The sequence below is a fragment of the Oncorhynchus keta genome, chromosome 18, assembly GCF_023373465.1.
Source record: "Oncorhynchus keta strain PuntledgeMale-10-30-2019 chromosome 18, Oket_V2, whole genome shotgun sequence".
NCBI classification, from domain to species: domain Eukaryota; kingdom Metazoa; phylum Chordata; class Actinopteri; order Salmoniformes; family Salmonidae; genus Oncorhynchus; species Oncorhynchus keta.
The window spans coordinates 9,172,945-9,195,811 of NC_068438.1; the positions used below are offsets into that span (position 1 = coordinate 9,172,945).

General features: G+C 43.0%; 1 protein-coding gene across 3 annotated transcripts in view; it reads right to left on the reverse strand.

Moving 5' to 3' along the window:
• Nucleotides 1-1,363: 1,363 nt before the first annotated feature.
• The window catches only part of LOC118397190 (echinoderm microtubule-associated protein-like 1), a 22,720-nt gene continuing 1,216 nt past the window's right edge, over nucleotides 1,364-22,867 (reverse strand). Inside the window, exons 1-22 of one of the 3 annotated variants that reach the window (XM_052467351.1) lie at nucleotides 16,926-16,947; nucleotides 13,706-13,912; nucleotides 13,013-13,145; nucleotides 12,676-12,780; nucleotides 8,892-8,914; nucleotides 7,940-8,069; nucleotides 7,071-7,220; nucleotides 6,123-6,192; nucleotides 5,700-5,810; nucleotides 5,412-5,507; nucleotides 5,044-5,178; nucleotides 4,857-4,956; nucleotides 4,503-4,657; nucleotides 4,119-4,244; nucleotides 3,805-3,936; nucleotides 3,509-3,576; nucleotides 3,238-3,326; nucleotides 2,955-3,052; nucleotides 2,778-2,865; nucleotides 2,595-2,690; nucleotides 2,035-2,165; nucleotides 1,364-1,860 (exon numbers count right to left, since the gene is read on the reverse strand). In XM_052467351.1, coding sequence (XP_052323311.1) covers nucleotides 1,735-1,860; nucleotides 2,035-2,165; nucleotides 2,595-2,690; nucleotides 2,778-2,865; nucleotides 2,955-3,052; nucleotides 3,238-3,326; nucleotides 3,509-3,576; nucleotides 3,805-3,936; nucleotides 4,119-4,244; nucleotides 4,503-4,657; nucleotides 4,857-4,956; nucleotides 5,044-5,178; nucleotides 5,412-5,507; nucleotides 5,700-5,810; nucleotides 6,123-6,192; nucleotides 7,071-7,220; nucleotides 7,940-8,069; nucleotides 8,892-8,914; nucleotides 12,676-12,780; nucleotides 13,013-13,145; nucleotides 13,706-13,912; nucleotides 16,926-16,932 — 2,376 coding nt within the window. In that variant the 5' untranslated portion in view covers nucleotides 16,933-16,947 and the 3' untranslated portion in view covers nucleotides 1,364-1,734. Of the gene's footprint in view, nucleotides 1,861-2,034; nucleotides 2,166-2,594; nucleotides 2,691-2,777; nucleotides 2,866-2,954; nucleotides 3,053-3,237; nucleotides 3,327-3,508; nucleotides 3,577-3,804; nucleotides 3,937-4,118; nucleotides 4,245-4,502; nucleotides 4,658-4,856; nucleotides 4,957-5,043; nucleotides 5,179-5,411; nucleotides 5,508-5,699; nucleotides 5,811-6,122; nucleotides 6,193-7,070; nucleotides 7,221-7,939; nucleotides 8,070-8,891; nucleotides 8,915-11,502; nucleotides 11,649-12,675; nucleotides 12,781-13,012; nucleotides 13,146-13,705; nucleotides 13,913-16,925; nucleotides 16,948-22,867 lie in introns of those variants that run through there. The other 2 variants (XM_035791713.2, XM_035791715.2) reach the window with 2 other exon arrangements.

Below are 22,867 nucleotides of genomic sequence, written 5' to 3' on the forward strand. Positions count from 1 at the left end.
ATACAAGTCATTTAAATCTTATTTCAATGTATTTTACCTTCATGGTCTCGATTTACTTGATTCTGACAAGCAAAAAAACATTTAGACCTACTTTATGGTAACCAAATTACTCGTAATTGCTCAAATCATCCTTTATACCACAAAGAATTACATTTTTGTCAGGGAATTTCAAGGGGAAGAGGTGGGGTAAAAGATCTAGACCTCCTATTACTAAAGTGGTTCTACTTCGAGCTTGGGCTTTAATCTTGGAGTGAAAACACACAAAAAAGCCACTCAACAAGTGGCTGCTTGGCACAGCTGCTGGGAGTCTCATCTGCCTAATTCCACTCTAAAAATGTTAGTAATTTTGTATAACTTTTGATATCCCCCGAGAAGTCGATATTATTACCCCCACCCCCCAACCTCAGTGACTGTGAGTACCAGGGAGGGAGCAGCTTGAGGCGGCCTGGAAAGAGGCAGATTAGTGTTCCCACACACCAGGGCTTCAACACAGCAGCATCAACCCAGCTGTTGCCCAGCAACCAATTACCCAAGATATGCACTTCCTCTTTGAAGATTAAAATCCACTAACCTCCCTGCTTGAGCTTGGCTTTGTAGAGAGCTGTTTTACATAATACAGTACGGCAGCATTTGCTATATGTAGACAGTCAACCCACTTGCACCACCATTTTCGTGTTTGTTTTCAGTAACACACAATGTTTGTTAAAATGATGAGTGAGGTATTCTGAATAGCTGACAGATTAATTTTAAGCGGGACAGCAATTACTTTGATGCGTAAGTAGGAGTGCAGAGGTTTTTGGTGCAAAACACACCACAGAGTACCTGAACGTGTATTCACCAACTATGACTAAGTTTTTTGAAGTACTGTGTAAAATAGGATTGCAAATGGACAACTATCAAGGACATTGTCTGTTTACCTAAGATTTACAGGAAAAAAACATGACTTCAGCCACATGATTGAACCCCAGAGGGCAAAACAATAGGACGTTAATGCTGTTTTAGGTTTACAATGACCTTCTTCCTTGCTAATCAGGCACGTGTTGACAGGTCACCTCCACAGCAGCCTCATGACCAATAACAACAGGTTAGGCCTTGAGCCTTCAAACAAATAGGTTAAAAGGGGTGTTATGGTCGTCAGCATGTCGACAGTCTACAGAGAACAGGAAGTGATATGAGTATACTGTAGTGGATGATCGTACCGGTAGCTCCAAAGCAAGTCAGAAAACCCAAAATGTTTGCAATTCTACATTACATTCAACATGATTATTTTAGCACTACTTTTTAAAGTCGCAGTACACCGTTTGAGTCACTGCCTCTGATAGATAGCTCTTACAGTACAGTATCAGAGAATATTCAAACATGATCGGGTTAGAAACTTTATTAAACAAATGAAGGCAAAGCACAGCTTAAACTCAGTCCTAAATATGTTTCAAGTGCTACTGTAGGTGCCACACCACATTACAGTTAATATTAGAATACCACAGCCACTCATATATACTTCTATATACCTTTGCAACATAAATAGCAGCTACAACTGTGTTTAAATAGTCTTAAATAGGCTCGACATGCTTATTCTCTGAAGTCAGTGCCCCACCTAGTGGCACCTCAAGACAGTACCATCAGACAAACAGGAGTGCAGAGAGGAGAGGGTTAAAGTGGGTGTTTTTATAGGCACGGAAGTGCTGCCCTCTTGTGGGCAGGAGGCGACGGTGGAGACTGATGCAGCAGGGTTGTCTAGGCGACCACCCACTGGAGGATGCTGGTGTCCTTCCCGCCGGTGGAGATCAGGTGACTGTCATCGTGGAGAAAGGCAACGTTGGTCACATGGCTGCTGTGGCCACTGTAGGTATGGCTCGGGGCCTGCATGGCGTGACAAGGAAGGGAGACAAACAAAGAGAAGGTTAATAATTCATCCACTTCTGTCAAAAATGTCCCCTGAATGATTAACTTTGTTTAGATGCAAACAAGTTTATTTAAGTGGATGAGAAAACACTAATATAAAAGCATATAAGATGTAAATGACAACAAGCGTACCCTTGGCTGGGAGCAGGGGTTGGAGAACAAGTGCACTTTGCCAAAGTCATCAGCAGAGGCCAGCAGGGAGGAGTCATGTGACCTGCACACGGCGTTGATGTCTGTGCCGTCAGCACCGTCGGGCCAAACACCTAAATTGAACCAGCGATGAAGTGGTAAAGAAACAATAGCTGGGTAAACTGTGATTGCCAGTCGTGGTGAAGAAAAAAAAAAAAAGTGTCACGCTTAAGTGTTTATACTTTCAAAGCATTCTTCCGCAAAAGGTGGGTAGACGGTAAACGCAAGTAAACACTCTACTACTCCACCAGATAGAACCAAACCAGAGGCAGGAAACAATATCGACTCCCACTTGATACAACTGCAAAGACTAACAGCTCCATTTTAAAATGATTGACTGCTGTCACAATCACCAATTGCTAGTGACCTGAACCGACTGTTTAAAGAACTCCGTTACAGATGACGCATAGAAGTTTCATAAAGCTACAGTCTGGCTTTGCCAACAGTCTGGCTTTGCCATCATTACCCCATATCACAAGTGAAAACAGGAAGTGGTGACTCACCAAAGACGCTGAAGCCTAGTACACAAGTGGAGGTTGCCCACTCCACATTACGAACTAGGTCCATGCTCGTCACGTGTTTGCCGCTGGAAGCTTCCCCTTTACCACAAACAGAAGATAAGCTAGAATGTACCACAACCCTACAGTTACAGACAAGAGTTACCCGTTTGGACAAAACAGACTCACAGAATAGGATCTCGTAGTCTCCTGAGTTGGTTACAATGTATTGGCTGTCGACGGACCAATCCAGGTGGGTGACAAAACTGGAGTGTCCCTAGGAGGAAAATAAATAAAAATGTTAGTGTAATAGTTTTTAAAACAGGAATTTAATTTCCCATCAATGGGATTGTCTTTATTACTTACAGTGCATTTCCCCACGCGGCTGTACTTCTTGCCATTCTCCGTCACGGCATAGATGTAAACAAAGTTGTCATGGGAACCCACGGCTAGGAAGTTGCCGTCTGAGAGCAGGAGAGTTAGGTTATTTGTGATTGTAGGAGGAGGTGGATAAGAACGGTACAATCCTGTACCGTTCAGTTCAGACAGATGTTCAGCCATTTTCTGAGATTTCACTTATTGGCGCCATTAAACAACGTGTATATTTAAGGCGGGATTTGTAATATCGGAAATGACTCTTGCACGGTACCTGGGGAGTACTTGACATTAGAGATGATCTCGTTGCCATCCGTGTGCATGTACACCAGGTCTTGTGTGTCCGTGTCCAGCACCAACCACCTACAGACAGGATGAGGAAAGTATAGGGAGGGAGAGGTTATTGGATGGAGTCATTGCACTGACACCATGTAATCAAATTACATAGCCAATCCTTCATCCTGTCCATCTGAATTGTGCCGTTAGCGTTTCACTGATGATTCACAGAGATGATCGTCAAGCCAGTGCCTGAGGATCTGAAGTACCTTCCTGTCATGGTCCCCACTGCCAGCACAGCTCCACTGGGATGGAACCCTGCAGAGCGCCCTGGGTCCTGGAGGAACGGAGGGAGACATGGAGGGTCAACAGGGCTGCATGGTGCCCATCGCATACAAGACAACTACAATGGACTGATGTAAATTCACTAAGCTAGATGTTTCAAGTGCCTTTGTCATTACAGCAAGGTAACCAAGTGTGGATCTGGACCAAGTACAACTCTTCTTGAAGCTGGTGTATATTCAAAAGGAGAGTAGCTACAGAGAAGAGCTGGAAGATTGAGCACCTCGGTGGTCTTGCTCCAGAGAGGCTGATGGGAGTTGGTGTCCCATAGGTGGACCTGCTTGTCCTGGCCACAAGTCACAAACTGCTCCATGGAAGGATGGATGTCCAGGCCCCACAGCTCATCTGTGTGACCCTGAGAGATTAAGAGGAGGCGAGAGAGTTGAGATGATAGAGAAAGTACAGAAAAAGCAAAATGGAGACAGACGAGGGTGAACGGTAAAAGAGGAAGGGAGAGAAGAGAAATATGGGAGGTAAAACAGGTAAAAACCATACTTCCTACTGATATGTTCCATTGGCAATTGACAGGTGGTGTACCTGTACTATAGGGTTGAGTGTGTCAGGGAAAGAGCCTGTAAGGACGGTGTTCTTGGTGGTCCCCACTAACAGCTCCCCCTGCTTCCCCTCAGTCACGGCTCTCACTGGCCCAAACGCCTCAGGCACCTGAGAGAGAGGACACACGACAGCAACAAGAATAAAACTATACATCTCATGGGTCATTCTCAAGTAGAATTACGGCTGCCCAAAGGACACCTATACAGTTAAACGCTTGGTCTTGCTAACCGTTATGTGCTAAAGGGGAAAAGTCGAGGGAAGCTATGAGCTCAGCAGTCTCGATTTTGGGTCATAAAGAGTACAGCGTGTCCTTAGCTGCATAAGGTTTACTCATCCTTCGGAGTCATCCACACCCTCTTCTCTCACCTCCATCTCACTCTGCTTGTTATAGTCGTGGTCCCAGAGCACCATCCTGCGGTCCTTCCCTCCACCGGACACCAGTGTACCATCCTTCAGCACACATAGGGAGAAGATCCCGCCCTCGTGGGCCTTTGCCACCACCTGGCTGATCCGGTTCCCACCTGTCAATCACAAACCACTGGTCAATCACAAACCACATCAAATAATATGCTTCAAGGAGGGACGTGAGGTGGACTTCTGCGATGTGTGCTTTATTTCTTAATAAATTGCTTTCATATAAGAAATGGATGCGTGAACTGAACGACTGGTTGCAGAGCACTGAGTTACAGTGGCTGAGAAGGCTAAGGTCTTCAAACAGACCTTTGGCCCAGACGTAGATGTTTCCACTGGAGTCTCCTGTGATGGCGTCTCCGTTCTCAGCAAAGGCCACACACAGCACGTACTTGGGCTTCTCGTTTTTCTGGGAGAAAAGGTTTAACAGTTTCATTATAATTTTAAAAAGTTAACAGGAGGCAGAAGTTAAGTTGTCTTTCGCTCATCCACTGACCTCGAACAGCCCCTGGCGCTTGGTGAGAGTGTTTCCTTCCATGGTCCAGAAGTTCAAGTGGGACTTCCCACAGGTGACGATCAGGTTGGCGTCCATGGGGTGGAAGGCTGCAGCCAGCACTGAGTCATTAGAGCACTGGAGGGGATGACAGCAGGAATTAGACCCCTGAACTGGCAGACGATGGTGACTGATTGCGCCAGACTACGACACTTATTCATACCTAGGCCTACACTGCTGACGCCTTCACTTTTCTTTATTTATGATCAGTGATCAATCATGACTCGTCTTTATTGCAGTGATATGCCATACAATATCAAGGAAAGCAGCTCTCCTCATGCATACTGTAGTTTAGTCTGAGGCCTCGTCACCTTCACATCCGCTAGCTGTTTCTCCTTCTGCCAGTTCCACACAGACAGGATGTGGTCATTGGCATCGTCGACAGCACAGAGATGAGCACCACCATTCTGTTGAAGGACAGGTGTTAGTCAGAGGCATACGTGCCATGTAAATAAATAGCTCTATTAGTTTCAGACAATTTATAGATATTTAACATAAACATGCCGGCTATTGTCATGGAACATGTTTTCAAAGTACTAATGAATGACTGACTTTCTCTTCTCAAAGTTCAGTCTGTAAGCAGGTTGGGGAGGGCTTACCGACTTGGAGAAGGCCACACAGGTGACTGCCCGGTCAAACACGCCCATCCCAATGACATGCAGGGTATTGAGACTGACCGAATCCCACACACGCACATGAGGAGGCAACATCTGAGAGAGAGCGTGGGTTTGAGAAAGAAATTGGATACAGTGCAGTCATGCGCTATAATTAAATATAAATATTATACAATATAAGATGGCCATAAGAGGATATAACAGGTCATTTCTTCAGAAATTGTTGATTTTAAATGTACCTTGCCCTCTAACAGCTGATAATGAAATGAATGAAAGAGAGAAAGAGTGGGTCTGAGAGAGAGAAATTGGAACCACTGCAGTCATACATACTACTGTGAACCACAATACGATTCCCGTAAGATGTCATTCCTCCAGAATTGAAGAAGATTGTTGATTTTAAAAATGTACCTTGCCATCTTTGGAGGTTCCGGCGACTTGTCCAGTGGCTATGGTGACCATGTCTGGATGGATGCCTAAGCTGTCGGGAAGACAGAACAGTCACAGTGATGTGGCGAGTCATAAGGCCAAGCTAACCTTTCCCACTGTCCTCTGGGGAATTCTTGTTGTTTGTTCCCCCCAGTCTCTGTATACAACAGGCTAAAATGCCATCAAAGTCAACTCATTTATTCAGCACTTTAATGACTCATGAAATAAACAAACAGTCAATGATACTTCAAAAAGCAAATAAAAGGCCCTACAACAAATACACTGGTATGAAAAGCCCTTGAAGCATTAGTGTTGTGATGATAAGTAATACTTTCATGAACACATTTGCACATTTTAAAGATAATGTAGAATTTATAGCCACAATGAAAACAGTCCACAATACAAATGAATGAGTATTCCGGTCAGGTATGTCAAAGAGTTAGCTATAGCCCAACATGTATGAAAGTGACACTGTGCAAGTAGGATATTAACATATACCAGCCCAACCTTTGTTTGCACAGGAGACACCGAGCCTCGAACAGGACCTCGTTTAAATAACGTTTATTCTGAATCAATGTGTCATTCAAGGAAGTTCTCTTGGCACAGTAAGCCTTTGGAAAATGCAAAACTATCTTGCCCCGATTTAAATCAAGTGATAGCTGATGATTATCAGACAAAACTGTGAATGCGATCTAGTGTGCAATCACATTTAGCTAAATAAATTCCAGATGACACATCTTGCCCTTTGCAAAGCTTATGACGTGCATTGCTGCACTAAATGCAGTGGGGTGTCACCATCTGGAGTCAAAGCTAAGGCTAAGAAGAAGAAGAAAATAAAAATTCCAGAAGAAAAGTTGTATGCCAACACCAGTCATCTAAAAAGCTTATGGTAGTGGGAGCTGCTGAACCAAGCACACCAACTAGCCTTACCATTTGACATCGTCGTTGTGGCCCAGGTAATGTCTCTGCTGCTGTTCCTCCACATTGTAGAGCACCACCACGGAGGCATTGAAGTAGACTATCTCCCCTGTGGGGAGCAGGTAGAGGTTGGAACGGCAGTCTCTGCCCCTGTACCCATACCTGGACAACCAAGGGTTAAGGACCACAACAGTAATCCTGTCTGAACAATTATACTGTTGAACAGTAGGAGGCTGATGCCATCTCAGAACTTATGGGAGGTAAGTACAATACAAATCAAAGAAGTTACTCTCCAGAGGCCACACACACACACAAGTAATCAACTATATAAAAAAATAGTAATGTGGTACTATATTCATGTGTGATGACAGTACTGCAACACTGAAATGTTCTTTCACAAATGCACATTATAAACTGAGTGGTTCAAGCCCTGAACACTGATTGGCTGAAAGCAGTGGTATATCAGACCATATACCACAGGTATGACAAAACATGTATCTTTACTGTTCGATTACAATGGTAACCAGTTTATAATAGCAATAATGCACCTCGGGGGTTTGTGGCCAAACTACGCGTTGCGTGGCACCTAAGAACAGCCCTTAGCCGTGGTATATTGGTCACATACACATAAACCCCCCCGTGTGTCTTATTGCTTAAATATACTTCTATAGCCATTGTCCCCCACAAGCTTTCCCTGCCTCATCTGGGGTGTAATCCTTACTCCAACCCTATCAAACTGGGGGACAAATGCAACAAAAACAAGCTTATATTGGAATAGTTCAGGTAGGTTCCACCCTGTTTGTTTTCCGTTTGGTTCGTAGTGAATACACCCCTGTATGCCTTGCAGCACTATTCTCTGTTTGTCAGTGACAGAAAGATACACCCACTGCAGTTTGAGCTTGTGCTCAGGCAGCGTCCCCTTGTGGTCCAGTCTGTAGCTGTCCCTCTTCTGGTCAGGCATGTGCATGGTGACTGGCCGACCCCTCAAGAACATCCTCACATAGCCATCCTCTGATACAGGAGAGGGGGAAAGAACAGGGAGATAAGAACTTGCAGGGGAGAGAGAAATTGTTTGGTTTTTTTAAATGGTGAAGCACTTCCTATCTATACCGCTCCTTGCTAGCATTAATGGTGGATAGTGAAATGTAAGTCTTTTGAACGTAAGCACGCCAACAAATCCTGTTCCACCACCCATGTAAGGGGCAGGATTTGTGCGTTGAATCACTGAAGCATGATGGCAAAAGAGATAGCTTCAGTGTATGTCATTTCAAACGGTTCTGAAGCTTTGCACAAAAACATGACATTGAGGCACCACAATAACTCGGGGTACCCCATAATACGGTCTCTCTTGGCTGACATAACGTTATATTAAAAACAAATTGCGGTTATGGTTGGCATTATAGTGCTGCGGCTGCTGTCATAACGGGAGTCAATTGAGCTCATTAACGGAGCAGTGTGCTGTCCTCTCTGGCTCTTAGCATGCAGCTCTGCGGCCCCTAATCATCTACCCAAGCACTCAGAGAGGACATGGGAAAATGCTGGTAATTGGCTTGTTAAAAATGAATATAGCCCCAACAATAACAGACAGGCTATTGGTTGTTGTTTATTGGACATATTTCATGGATTCCCATGTAGTACACTGGTCAATGCTTATTTTTTAACGGGGGGGTAGTATTTCTAAATGCTCAGTGCCTGGAAATTATGTTTTTGTTTGCATATAATTAATATAATGAATCATCTTGCTACAGTATCTTGTACACTGTATTCTCTATAAAAGGGCGCCGGGTATGGTAAAGGAATCACATGCAGGCCTGTTGCCGTGCTAAGACGTACCTGCATTGACGGAGCATTCTTTGCTGAAACGAAGAGAAAAAAAAGAGAAGAGTGATTTTCTGAGATGCCGTTTTTAACTCATGGTGTTGCTGCAATGGACTAAATTATTCAGTGACCTCATCCTTTATGCCTCCGACTTTTCTGTCTACAGTAGAACCCATCTACCTGCAGCACAATGCCCGGTGAGCATTATCCAAATAGCCTGCAATATTAAAAGTAGTAGTTCATACTGTAGAGCATAGAGAAAACAAACATTAAATACAGTATTCAAACAATGCGGACAGGAAAATACTGTATTCATGATATAGAAAATACAACTGGTGCTGTGCCATGACATGGAAAATAAGGCCAGTTACGAGAGTGATAGAGAATGAAATAAAGAGCAAGAGAGAGTGACAGACAGCACAGACAGTTAGTATCCTGTCGGGGGGCCTCTCCAGCACTCCCCTACATCAGCTGAAAAGCAATGAGTTTCTGTCAAAGCCAAACAAGGTTTCCTAGCTAGGACAGTTGGAGATTACCATGGCAACATAGTCACAGGAGTGATGGTGCGTAAGATGAGAGAAAAGTCTAGGAGGAACATGAATACAATTACAATACTGCTGCAGATTATTTTCTTTGACAGCTTGTTTCATTAAATCATGCTATTCAAACGGACACCGTATTAGTAGTACATTTGGGCAAATACCAGTTTGGTTAATCGCAGGGCATAGCACACAGTAAGATCCAATACAGATCGACAGACTGAAAACACGAGGGATAAAGTGCAAGTAAACAGAGGCTTTCATGTTTCTGTCTTTGGCTGAGCATTCATCCACTACAGTGTATTATATCTGGAGACTGGTTATTTGTGGGACAACCACAGAGACAGTCGGGGAAGGGCTCTCTTTAAAGTACCCACATAAAGGCCTGTTTGTCTCCCTGCATGCAGATTTTCAAAAAGAGGAGAGGCCCTGTTGTGTCCAATGGGAGTCGCTGAAAGATCCAAAACCACTAATTAAAGCAAGGCTTGATGGCAGCTGGCAAACAGGAAGGCCAGAGAGATAAATAATGGGGTGGCTTGAAAAGCCTCCGACAGTGCAGTTTATTTCTTTAAGAATCATCAAAACAAGAAATACTGTACCATTTGGTAGAACGTTACCGTTGAAATCTATGAAATACTAAAATACCTATTATAACCTACCATCATAAGGCCTACCTAGTAAATTCCAGGTGCTATCCGAATGCAGGGAACAAAAATATGCAAATAGATCCATAGTCGACATCAGTACAGATTGCTGCTTCATCTCATTTAAAAAGAGCAAGAGATAGAAAAGCGGTCCAACAGGACATCATTCACTCTTCCTCAATCAGAATTTGCATGCACTCAGACCCCCAAATCAAATTTGCCATTCAAATACATGCAATCTGTTCCTCGTCCTCAGGCTCAGCTATCCCATCAAGCCGGTCTGCAATCAGGGTGCGTCAGTCGAGATGTTTAATGCATGTGGATGAGCAAGAGTGCCAATCAAGTCATTCTGCAGAGCAAGAGGAATCCGTAATCCAGATAAACAAACTACCCATCCACCCACAATCCCAATGAAACATTGCAGGGGGGGGGGGCGGGATCAACCACAGATAGAAAAATGCCCATCCTTTTTGGTTTGTTGACTCACACATCCGCAAACTCAAAGGATCCGACTAAAACTGGAATGGGACATAGCTCCCTTTAGCCTATTCATAGACGCTAACCCTAGTGTATATTCACAACGGTATCTTCCGTTCGGGGAGGGTTTCAAGAGCCTCGAAGCTCGGTCTGAACATTAGCATGCATCGCTTGCGGTACAGTTTTGGAAGCATAAGGACCTTCTTTCATATCAGTGAGATTATTATTATTTTAAACAAAAGGCTAAATTAACTACATACCTTTGTGGCTAGGGTTCCCATACGGCGCTTGTTTCCGGAAGATAGAGGCGACTACCTGCGCTAATTAGCTATCTAGCACGCATCCGAACACCTGTGAGTAACGGAAGGAGGACGCCAGAATAGTGTTTGAACTGAAAAATACAGTGGGCTGCAACTGTTACAAATGGTTGAAACAGCGTACAGTAAGTGCATATGTTTGTATTTGTGAAAGTATTTGTGAAATGAACTTGATGTGAGATTAGAGTTTCTAAAACTGTATCACAAGCGAGAATTAACGTTTCTAAACGTTAAAACAGTGCGTCGGAATTGCCGTGCACATGGTCCCAGCTGATGGCCAATATTTACAGCTGAGAACCCTAGGGAGAAGACAGAGCAAAGCTCCCCCATGCAAACACTTATGTTCTTAAAGAGACGATACACTGGACAGGTCTTTGTACAGCACGAAAGAAACGTTACTTGCATTTCTTTTGATTTCGTAGTCATGTGTTATCTATGGCTTTAGTTTGTTGTAAATAACAAAATGGGTCTTTGCATCATTCTGGCCTTGTTTCTTTGCTGCCCCTCCCCAAACCCCATTGAAAGATAACTCATCAAAAGGTCCTACATAAGATAAAAACAGTTACTGCTTCCTGTTGGATTAAACTACCCATCGACCCAAAATGGCTTGTCAAACAATCACCTGCAAAATGTTTACGTATTAATTTACCTGGGTGATCTCTTCATGGTAACTTTTCCGTTAGGTAACAGCAACTCAGTTCACACAACAGAACCCTGTCGACAACTAACAGGCTTCCTTGTTGATTCAGTTAACTTTTGCTGTGCCCGGAGTCTGGGCACTTTTTCCACCAATGGGGAGGCACTTCCTGACTCTGCTGGACCTCCCTTCTGCTCAGTAACCACACCTCCGTTACCTAAGCCCCTGAAATGTGACACTCTCAGCAGAGTGAGCTCATTGAGGGAGTGGACAGACTGACTGTATCCATCTGTCTTTCAAAGCTTAATAGCACCTCCATAAAACCAATCAGATCTTGTTATCTACTATTCAAACAATGAGCAGGTGTGGGGCGTTTCTGTTTGATACAAGCAACCATCCATGCATTTGACTGTGAATAAACTGTTCCATCTTCCTTTATTAAGCGACTGATCCTGTTAAATACAGTAGCCTACATAACACTGCACCGGACTAAAATTATGGAAGTACAAGTTAAACACATCAGTAGATCTGAATTTCTATATGTATGTAGATGACAGAGAGGTCAGATGACCTCCACCCGTCTCCTCTCCTCCCTAGACATTACACATACAGGGGTCTAAATGATTCAAGCCAGTCAAACATCCAGCGTCCATTCACCTGCTCTCTCCGTAGAAATAGAACACCACGGTGTTACACGGCAATGCATCAGTGGTGCATTCACACAAGTGTTTAAGGATCATTTGTCATCTGATCTGAACAGCGAGAGGGTTAAAAACAACGATCGGTCTACTGATCAGTGCCCTAAATTGGACGTCAACAAAAACCCCTGAGACCTTGGCACCTCTACTCTCAGAATACAATGTCAGCCCGAGGAACAGCTGAGAAGAACACAGACCCACACCATTTGTCACCTGTCTGATCGAACGGGGAGATAGAAAGGGTATTTTATCTGGCAAGTGAAGCAGTTACGGCTGCTCAGGACGTGACGAGCTGTCTTGATATTTTCCTCAGAGATCAGAGATGAGCTCTATACCCATTCTCAGATGTTGGGTAGACTTCACAGATGTATACGGTATGCATGGATGCTCTATGCTCTCTCAGTTAGCCAGATGGAGCAGGAGTGTTTGCTGTGTCAGTGTCTGTGTTTAGGGGGTTAGCGGTGTCTGTGCTGTATCAGACAATCACCTGCTCCTGCCACATGTGGAGCTGCTTGACGAGGTGGTTCTGCTTCTGCTGTCAGACACCATCTCTCTCCTGACCGTGGACAGACGCTCCGTCGACATGCTCTTCCTAGTGGGGGAGAATAGGTGAGAGGGAGAGGAAAAAGACGAGAGGTGGAAAGAGGGGGAAGGTGAAGAGTGAACAAGGATATTGAGAGGGATATGAAATGTCTCCGGTCATAGGTTTGCCGTGCAGACTGTAGATTCAACGCCACACTGCCACCCTAAGGATGGGCTTGGAAATGCACAATAGAAGGATCCCAAGAAAAACAGTATTAGATCCACACATTTGGATGTCTTACCTTTTGATGGACTGCAACACTTCCTTTTTGGGAGAAGAGGGGGAGGAAGGGTATCCCCCCATCTGTTTCTGCTGGACATAACCATTGCTGAGAGTGAGAGGCTTGGATGGTAAGGTTTGCAAGAGTTGGCGCACTGGCATCAAAAGAGGGAGAGAAGAATGGTTCAGTAAACAGACCTTTTGTTGTTGAAGTTTTTCCAATTCGACAATGCAAATTCTTACCAAAAACTACATAAAGTACATGGTGTATCTCTCCATTGCAAGCTTTAAATACATTTAAACATATATAAACTGTATAGTGATATCTCTTATATCTCTCAGAAATAGGACAGACACTTCAGAACAAACTTCCTTAAATTATATATTTTTGACTTTCTTTATTCAATGCATTTCTTTGGGCCAAATTAAATGTTTAAATCAAATCATTTTTGTATATATATATATATATATATATATGTTTGATACCTTAAGGGGTCCTACAATTCCAAATCAAATGGCTAAATTATCCTGGGTATGACCATCTTAAAACAATTCCCCCTGGCTGGCAACTAACACTCTCCACGCCTTATGCATCAGGTTTATAATGCAACCTCCTCAGTAGAAGCTTCTAGACTCTTCTCTCCTATTACAGCTAGTACTGTACGTTGACGAGACTACGGTGGTCTAACGTGGTCCCAGGGTCCCAGCTCCTCACCCTTGGTGGGTGCTGCCACGGTAGGCCTCCTCCCCCCCGCTCCGGCCCCAGGTTGAGTCAGCTCCTCACAGCCGCCCAGTCTGCGCAGCGCGTCGGCCAGTGCAGCCTTCAGCAGCTGGATCTCATCCTCTTGCAACTGGACACGCTGCTCCAGGTGGGACAGGCGGTCGTCCACCTCCATGGTGCTGCCCGCAGACACGTTGTCATCTGGGAGACAGGGAGAGAGAGTGGGGGTTAGAGGGAGGAGGAGAGAGAGGGAGAAGGAAAAACGGACAGAGACAGTCAGGGGGATGGAACAAAGATGTTTTGTTGTGCACCCAGTACAAAAGCAGGAATTTGCATAATTCTCCAAGCTTTATGTGTTAGTTTTTGCTAATAAAGATTACACTAGGCTACTTCCTTGACAAACAATATGTTGGTCTTACATTTCTACAGCAAAGAACAAAAATGACAGTGCAGTTCTGACATTAATTAAAAGCAGTATTTGCTTGAAACAAAATTGAGGCCAACTCTGTTTTGAGGACTTTACTCTTTTATGTGTTGTCAGTAGCACATCATACCTGACCCTAGTTCTAGCTCCATGGCGGCGGCAAATTTGAAAAAGTATATTGTGCTGATTTGATGAGCGCGTTGAGCCATGTCACGCATCTTACTTTAAAATCTCAGTGGATAGTGCGAAAACAATGACATCAGTTCTGACGTCAATTATGCACCGTCGCCAGCAGACCCTAACCTCTCGTCCTTCACTGGGATGGCATCATGTGGCTGTCCAATTTAATCCTCTGTTCCAGCTCAAATGCTTAACTGCGCAATATCAGATAGGATGCCCTGTAACTGAAAGGTCTGACAATTCTTTCAAATGTCTTTCAACGAAACAATGCCGTTAAAACAGATTTTGTGACAATGTAACAGAATGCTGTACATATATTATAATGTTGAGTTGACGACTGTTTGCCACTTGACAAAATTCCTGTGCTTGTTATCATCATATCCCATTCAATGGTGGAAAAAGTACTAAATTTTCATACTTGAGTAAAAGTAAAGATACCTTAATAGAAAATGACTCAAGTAAAAATTAAAGTCACCCTGTAAAATACTACTTGAGTAAAAGTCTAAAAGTATTTGGTTTTAAATATACTTAAGCATCAAAAGTAAATGGAACTGCTAAGATGTACTTAAATATCAAAAAGGAAAAGTTCTAAATCATTTCAAGTTCCTTATATTAAGCAAACCAGACGGCACAGTTTTTATTTTATTTTTATTGACAGATAGCCAGGGGCACACTCCAGCAAACGAAGCATTTGTGTGTAGTGAGTCCGACAGATCAGAGGCAGTAGGGATGACCAGGGATGTTCTCTCGATCAGTGTGTGAATTGTACAATTTTCCTGTCAGAATGTAAGTACATTTAGTTGTCAGGGAAAATGTATTGCGTAAAAAGTACATTCTTTTCATTAGGAATGTAGTGAAGTAAAAATAAAAGTTGCAAAAATATCAATAGTAAAGTAAAATACAGATACCCCAAAAAACTACTTAAGTACTGTAGTACCTTAAAGTATATTTACTCAAGTACTTTACAACACTGATGCCATTCAAATGACCAAGAACCATTGTTAGATGAATGTGTCTTTGGAGAAGGATATGCAGTACTACCAACAGGATTTCTTAGTATAATGCTGCCCTGACTGACATGCCTATTTACTCTGCCTGTAACATGCCTGACCCAGTAAAACCAATTACCTCATCTCTCAGTCAGAAAGATTGTGGGAGAACCCACATTCAAATTGGGCATAGTTGAGAGTTTGACTTTAAAAATCCCAACATCTGTTAGATGTTTTTGATTCAGCAGGAGGGGAAATGAAAGAACATGTCAAACTCAAATCAAATTTTATTTGTCATGTGCGCCGAATACAACAGGTTTTGTATTACAGTGAAATGCTTACTTACAGGCTCTAACCAATAGTGCAAAAAAGGTGTTAGGTGAACAATAGGTAAGTAAAGAAATAAAACAACAGTAGCGAGGCTATTTTTTTTATTTTATCTTTATTTAACTAAGCAAGTCAGTTAAGAACAGTTAAGTACTTATTTTCAATGACGGCCTAGGAACAGTGGGTTAACTGCCTATTCAAGGGCAGAACGACAGCTTTGTACCTTGTCAGCTCGGGGCTTTGAACTTGCAACCTTCCGGTTACTAGTCCAATGCTCTTACCACTAGGCTACCCTGCCGCCCCAGCTATAAAAGTAGCGAGGCTACATACAGACACCGGTTAGTCAGGCTGATTGAGGTAATATGTACATGTAGATATGGTTAAAGTGACTATGCATATATGATGAACAGAGAGTAGCAGTAGCGTAAAAGAGGGGTTGGTGGGTGGTGGGACAAAATGCAGATAGCCCGGTTAGCCAATGTGCGGGAGCACTGGTTGGTCGGCCCAATTGAGGTTGTATGTACATGAATGTAAATTTAAAGTGACTATGCATACTGGATACTCCGACCAACATAAACAAATACCTATTTACTTGGCTGACGCTGTCAATTAACCATGGCGTGCTTTTATAACCTTGGTCACAATTTGAAATCTGCTGAGTAAAAGCATTGATAAGATTTCAATCGCCTCTGCAGCAAATGTCAATTACACTGCCCCTGAATGGCCAAGGTACAAAACAACTACATCTACGGGGGTTTACTCCACCCATCCCCATGTCAAACAAAAAAAAAACTGATTGAATTGTTTCTGGTAATGAAGTAATTAAGTGTGATCATTCATTCATTTAAACCTACCTAATTTTTAAACAATGTTTCCACAGGAATGCCATCCCATTACTTTGTTAATGAAACAACCTTCCCCCTCGCACTTTACACGCAGTAGCTGTCCAACAGAACAGACTGCAGGCTTATGATGCGTACTCAATAACTTTCTCTTTATTGCCTCCAGCAGATGACACAGCACAGGCAAAGGACAGCTACAGCTAGCACAGTTAAAGCAGGTGGCAGCTGTGTTTTTAAAAAAAAGAAGCATGGCTACTAATGATATAATATGAAAATGACTAAATGGGGAGAGGAGAGGGGGAATGGGAGGGGAGGAGGGAAGGTTAGCTCTATGGCGTAAGGTGGAGAGGGATGAACCCCTGTGTGATGTGAGAGGACAATGGAGGTCAGGGCGAAAAGCAAAGCCTGCTGAAATATTCATTGGGCTCTGGAGTCTGCTTGCCTTTCCCTACCTGTCATGCTCAGTCACTCAGCCAGTCAGCCAGTCACTCAGTCAGTCTGACAGCCTGCTCTCCTCTCCTTAGCTCTCTTGGGGGGTCCCGGGATGCCAAATCTGGGCTTCTTTCTGATGTAGGGTTTTCCCCTCGTCTCCTCTACAGCCAGTGCCTGTTCTGCCTCTCTCTCCCTGGACCAACCCCCCCTCCTTCTACTTATTCTCCTCCTCCTTTCTAGAAGTACATGCGGCTCACAAAGAGACAGGCAAGTCACTGTTTGTAACAGGACACTGCTCCCGGCAGTCCTGCCTCCACAGTGGCAGCAGCAGTGGATGCAGCCTGAGGCTGGCTTGGCTGGGGGCCAGACATTTACACCGCTGCAGAAACAGCCAGGCACAACCAGGAAGTGAGACTGCAGTGGGTGGAATCCGAGTCTCCTCCATTCATGACACACAAATGCACCCACGCACATGCGCATAGAGAGAGAGAGAGAGAGAGAGAGAGAGAGAGAGAGAGAGAGAGAGAGAGAGAGAGAGAGAGAGAGAGAGAGAGAGAGAGAGAGAGAGAGAGAGAGAGAGAGAGAGAGAGAGAGAGAGAGAGAGAGAGAGAGAGAGAGAGAGAGAGAGAGAGAGAGAGAGAGAGAGAGAGAGAGAGAGAGAGAGAGAGAGAGAGAGAGAGAGAGAGAGAGAGAGAGAGAGAGAGAGAGAGAGAGAGAGAGAGAGAGAGAGAGAGAGATGCTCACATCAGGCACACCATGGCATGGCTGGAATCATACTGTACATAATATCGATGACAGAATGACAAACACAATTCAGCCCCCTGCCTTCATCTCCAAGGAAGTCACTGAGGTCTTCTCTATCAATAACACACACACGCACCACTGGGACCAGGGTCTACATGAGTAAAAATGTGAGCAAACCCTAGAGAGGGGATCGTACTACCTGCTGTTACACCATGTTGAGTCAATGGTTAATACACCTAAACGCTGACCTGTAGGTATTAGATTTCATGACAGATGAGCCATGGTTGTTGCACACAGTCTGAGGCAGTCAATAACACAAATGGGCCAGATGGTCACAAGTGAAAGTGTATTTACCTTTGCAAGCCTTTTACTATCCATTGTTTGCATTCATGATAATCAATAGCTTGTTGTGGGATAAAATACACCTGTACACAATTGCTATCTCAGCTGTTAAAGTACTTAACCTATAGTGACTGTAGGAGCTAAACTGTCGCTGTCACCACCAGCACCAGACAATTCAGAGTCCAGACTAGAGCTTTGGTCACAGACACAAAGGCAGCAACCAATCTACTGTAAAGGTCAACCCTGACCAAGATGGCTGGAAAGTCGATTCGACCTCCCTTTGGCAGAGAAGCTGAGCTGCTCCCCTCTGTATTCCACCGTCTGGGGTGATCTGCAGCCTGGAACCGATCCTAAGTCTGCAGCACATCCAGGCTACCCAGCTAGCACATTTGGTTCTTTGGAAGTCGTGGGAACATATGTTTTTGGTTTCACATTGGTTGCAGGAATGAAGCCATATGATTCATGACCTGGTAAAACGGATCCTTTTTCAAATGTTTTTCCTCTTCTGGGAATGTTTACTTTTAGGTTGCTTTGAGGTTCTGAGTGTTTTAATCTGGTTCCTTTATTTCACTGCACCTAGTGTATGTGACAATAAAACATCATGTATGTGACAATTTTTTAAAAAGTATTAATGCTCTGAGAACAGAAATTATAGATTATGTGGAGGTTTAACTTAATTAAACTTCCTTTTTTCAATAGGACTTTTGATAACACTGCTAGCTTATGAGGTTAAAAAAAAGTGAACTTTGAGCACAGATAGGACACATGGAAATTAATTTCCTTTGGTATTATTTATGCAAACATTTCTTTTTTATAGCAACATGGTATCAGTGAGATTTAAACCTATAATCTTCTGTTCTCTAGCCATGGGAATTAGTCAACTGAGCCACCAGGATGTAGCTAGCATACCATGTTTTTTAAAGCATACAAAGCTGTTCATTTTAGTATTTTCAAACAGACACCATTTTAAAAGAGACTAGCAATCATTAAAGATCAGGTGTGGCCAATTAGTGGACACGGGACAACACACCTAAAGGAAAACTCAAAAGCGATATTTTGGCATTGGTTTGATTAGTCCACTGTTGATATAGTCCCAAAGTGTTTTGCAGGTCTTGACATAGAATTTCAACCAGATGTAAGTCAAAACTGTAACTCGGCCACTCAGGAACATTCACAGTCTTCTTGGTAAGCAACTCCAGTGCATATTTGGCCTTGTGTTATTGTCCTGCTGAAAGGTGAATTCATCTCCCAGTGTTTGGTGGAAAGCATACCGAACCAGCTTCTCCTCTAGGATTTTGCCTGTGCTAAAGGTCCATTACGTTTCTTTTAATATCCTGAAAAACTCCCCAGTCCTTAATGACTACAAGCATACCCATAACATGATGCAGCCACCACTATGCTTGAAAATATGGAGAGTGGTACTCAGAAATGTGTAGTATTGGATTTGCCCCAAACATAACACTTTCTATTCAGGAAAAAAAGTAATTACTTTGCCACATTTGTCGCAGTATTACTTTGGTGTCTTGTTGCAAACAGTATGCATGTTTTGAAATATTTGTATTCTGTACAGGCTTCCTTCTTTTCACTCTGTTAGCATTGTGGAGTAACTACAATTCTTCTATCACAGCCATTAAACTCTGTAACTGTTTTAAAGTCACTATTGGCCTCATGGTGAAATCTCTGAGTGGTTTCCTTCCTCTCCGGCAACTGAGTTAGGAAGGATGCCTGTATCTTTGTAGTGACTGAGTGCATTGATACACCATCCAAAGTGTTATTAATAACTTCACCATGCTCAGTGATATTCAACGTCTGTTTAGTTGTTTTACCCATCTACCAATAGATGACATTCTTTGCGAGGCATCGGAAATCCGCCATGGTCTTGGTGGTTGAATCGGTTTGAAATTCACTGCTCGACTGAGGGACCATACAGATAATTGTATGTGTGGGGTACAGAAATTAGGTACTAGTCATTCAAAAATCATTCTAAAACACTATTATTGTACACAGAGTGAGTCCATGCAACGTATTATGTGACTTGTTAAGCACATTTTTACTCCTGAACTTATTTTAGGCCATAACAAAGGGGTTAAGTGCTTATTGACTGAAGACATTTCAGCTTTTCATTTATTACATTTGTAAATAAAATCGAAAAACATAATTCCACTTTGACATTATGGGATATTGTGTGTAATCTAAATGTAATACATTTTCAATTCAGGCTGTAACACAAACACATGTGGAAAAAGTAAAGGGGTGTGAATACTTTCTGAAGGCTCTGTACATAAGACAGAAGGCTACTTCTGCAAAAACGAAATTAGGGTAGTTGGTCGGGGTGGATAATGTTAGCTAAGATGAAGAACATTACATCTGGAAACGCTGCAGTGTTTCTACAATATTTTCAAAAACATCAGATATGACACAGGTCTTCTTTTGAGAACTTTCCCGAAATTCAGGCTGTCATAATTACTATTATTGGTGAATGTATATGTTCCAGGTACAGCATCAGTGTCTACATTGTCAACAACCTTTCAGTATTCAGATTACAACACGCAAGAGAAATTCTGCAAAATGGGGGGGCATTTTAGCTGCGGACATGGTTGTTCTATAGCAAATAAAAATTGATTGACTGCTCAAAAATGTGCATTTGTTACTATCTGCATGTTGTTCCTTGATCAAATGCAAACCATCATAACTGTCAGCGATGTTGTTGAATTTAACATTATGGATTTTTTTATTATCAATTAATCAAGAAGCATAAATCAAAGAACAATGATACATGGAAAGTTATACAGATAATAGCAGATAAACAGTTGTACTGATAAATACAAATCAATAAGAAATATTCACAGTGACAACAGTGTATTTATCCTACTCCTGCTCCTTAACTCCCAATCACTGTCGACATCTTAGTTAGATGGTCAGATTAAACCAACCACATCCCCAGCTAGCCTGGCACCTAAGCTGTTTCAAATCAAACGGGAACATCTCACTGTACTTCACTTTAGAGAGAATGTTTCTGTTTAAACCAGGGAATGCTGTGAACTCTCTGCTTGGTTGGGTTGTAACAGCTCTGCCTCCCTGACAACCTCCACAAAGGCTAGAATGTCCCCGGTCTGGCGACCAGCATGATGGATGCCACTGGACTTTGATGCCTCGAACTCTGCGTCTGTGGTGTCCAACATGTCCTCGACAACAATGGACTTGCTAATCCTGTCTGTTGCTTGCGCAGTAATGTTTGGACCCAGGTCTTTCAAAAATGACTTCAAGACGCTGAGGAGTTCCAGGTGTAAGTCAAGAGGGATATTCCTTCCCTTCACATTCTAGAACCTGTTCCAGGTAAGACTGTGTGCCAACAGAAGGGAAAGAGTGGCAATGACTTGCAAGGTCAGTAGAAGGGTACTGTAGGCATATTGGCTATGACCATAGGCCTTGTAGAACAACAGAGCTACAGTGTATAACCACAAAAACATATCCCTTCATGTTGGACAGGAAGAAGCCAAAGCTGAGATTTGCCTCTGTATGTTTTTTTTGTGGTCCTCCTCACTAGACTTGGGTGTATTCATTACAGAAACGGTTTACCATTCAAGAACCAAATGGAAGCAAACAGAGCAGATGGAACAAAATGGGGAGGGACCTACCTGTTTATGTCCAATTGAATAAAATGTCCAATGAATGTCCAGAATAGAATGTCCAATCGAATTTACATTGGAGTAAACAGTTTGTTGCAAAACATTTTGCAACAGACTAAACATTTTGCAACAGAATTTGCATAATGATTAAACTCCTGGTTGCATCTGGCACTGAATCCACTACCAAGTCATGATGTTTTCTCCCTTGCTCCCTTGTTTTCTCCCTGATGGTTCTTCCTTGCTTTTCTCTATGAATAAAAGAAAAACTGCAACCTGGCATACAGCATGGGAGATGCTTCCTCGGTAGAGGTTGGCCCCTGGACATATTGCTGACACCGGTGGCAATGTCAGTGATGTCACCAAACATGATGAAAATATATTCTTAGATATGTTGAACATTTTCAAGCATTTAATTTTTACTTATGCATTACTAGCTAGCTAGTTAGCTAGCTAGGAGTCCAAGTAATGTTCAACATAGCGTGGACTTAATTAATATCAAATTATGTATAGTTACCATTTGCATGTAACATGAACCTCCTCCACAACAATCCTCATGAGGTTCTCCATACACTGTTGATGCCAGCATATTCCACCACTTGTTGTTCAGCAACCAAGACTCTGGGTTACTGAAAACCTGGCAACGTCCATGGATCCCCAGCAGTGATCCCCAGTTTCACAACCTCTCTGATCTGGTCCTCCATGAAGGGAGACCAACGGCGACAACAACGAGTATTGGGTTCTCGATCCACAGATTATTAGAGGATGCTGATTGGTCCGGCCATACGGTGGATAGAAGGGAGGGTCTCAAACGGTTTGACTCTTGTCGTGGTCAGACTGCATCCGTGTAGCGAAACATAATGTATGCTCGCGAGGTCAGGATGGTTCGCAAGAGGCTAGAACATTACAAACATTGAAATTAGATGTAACCATATTTGATATTTTAGGAAACGTTCTTGTTAAAGTAATGAAATACCAAGAAAATAATGATTTTGTTTAGGTCAATTTACTTAAATGTGCTGAGAATGTTCAAAGCCAAGCAACTATCCTGCGCCATTCCCAGAAAGTTGTGGGAAGGTTATATTCAAAATAACCATCGGACAACCACACTTTCACCAAGCTCTAAGAAACATATGGTTCTTAGAACATTATGTGCTAGCTGGGTAGGCATTGGCCATGGGAGACCCTGGCAGGACACCCAGGCTGGGTACTGGGCATGCCAGACTCTGCCATGAGAAATATCTGCCCAG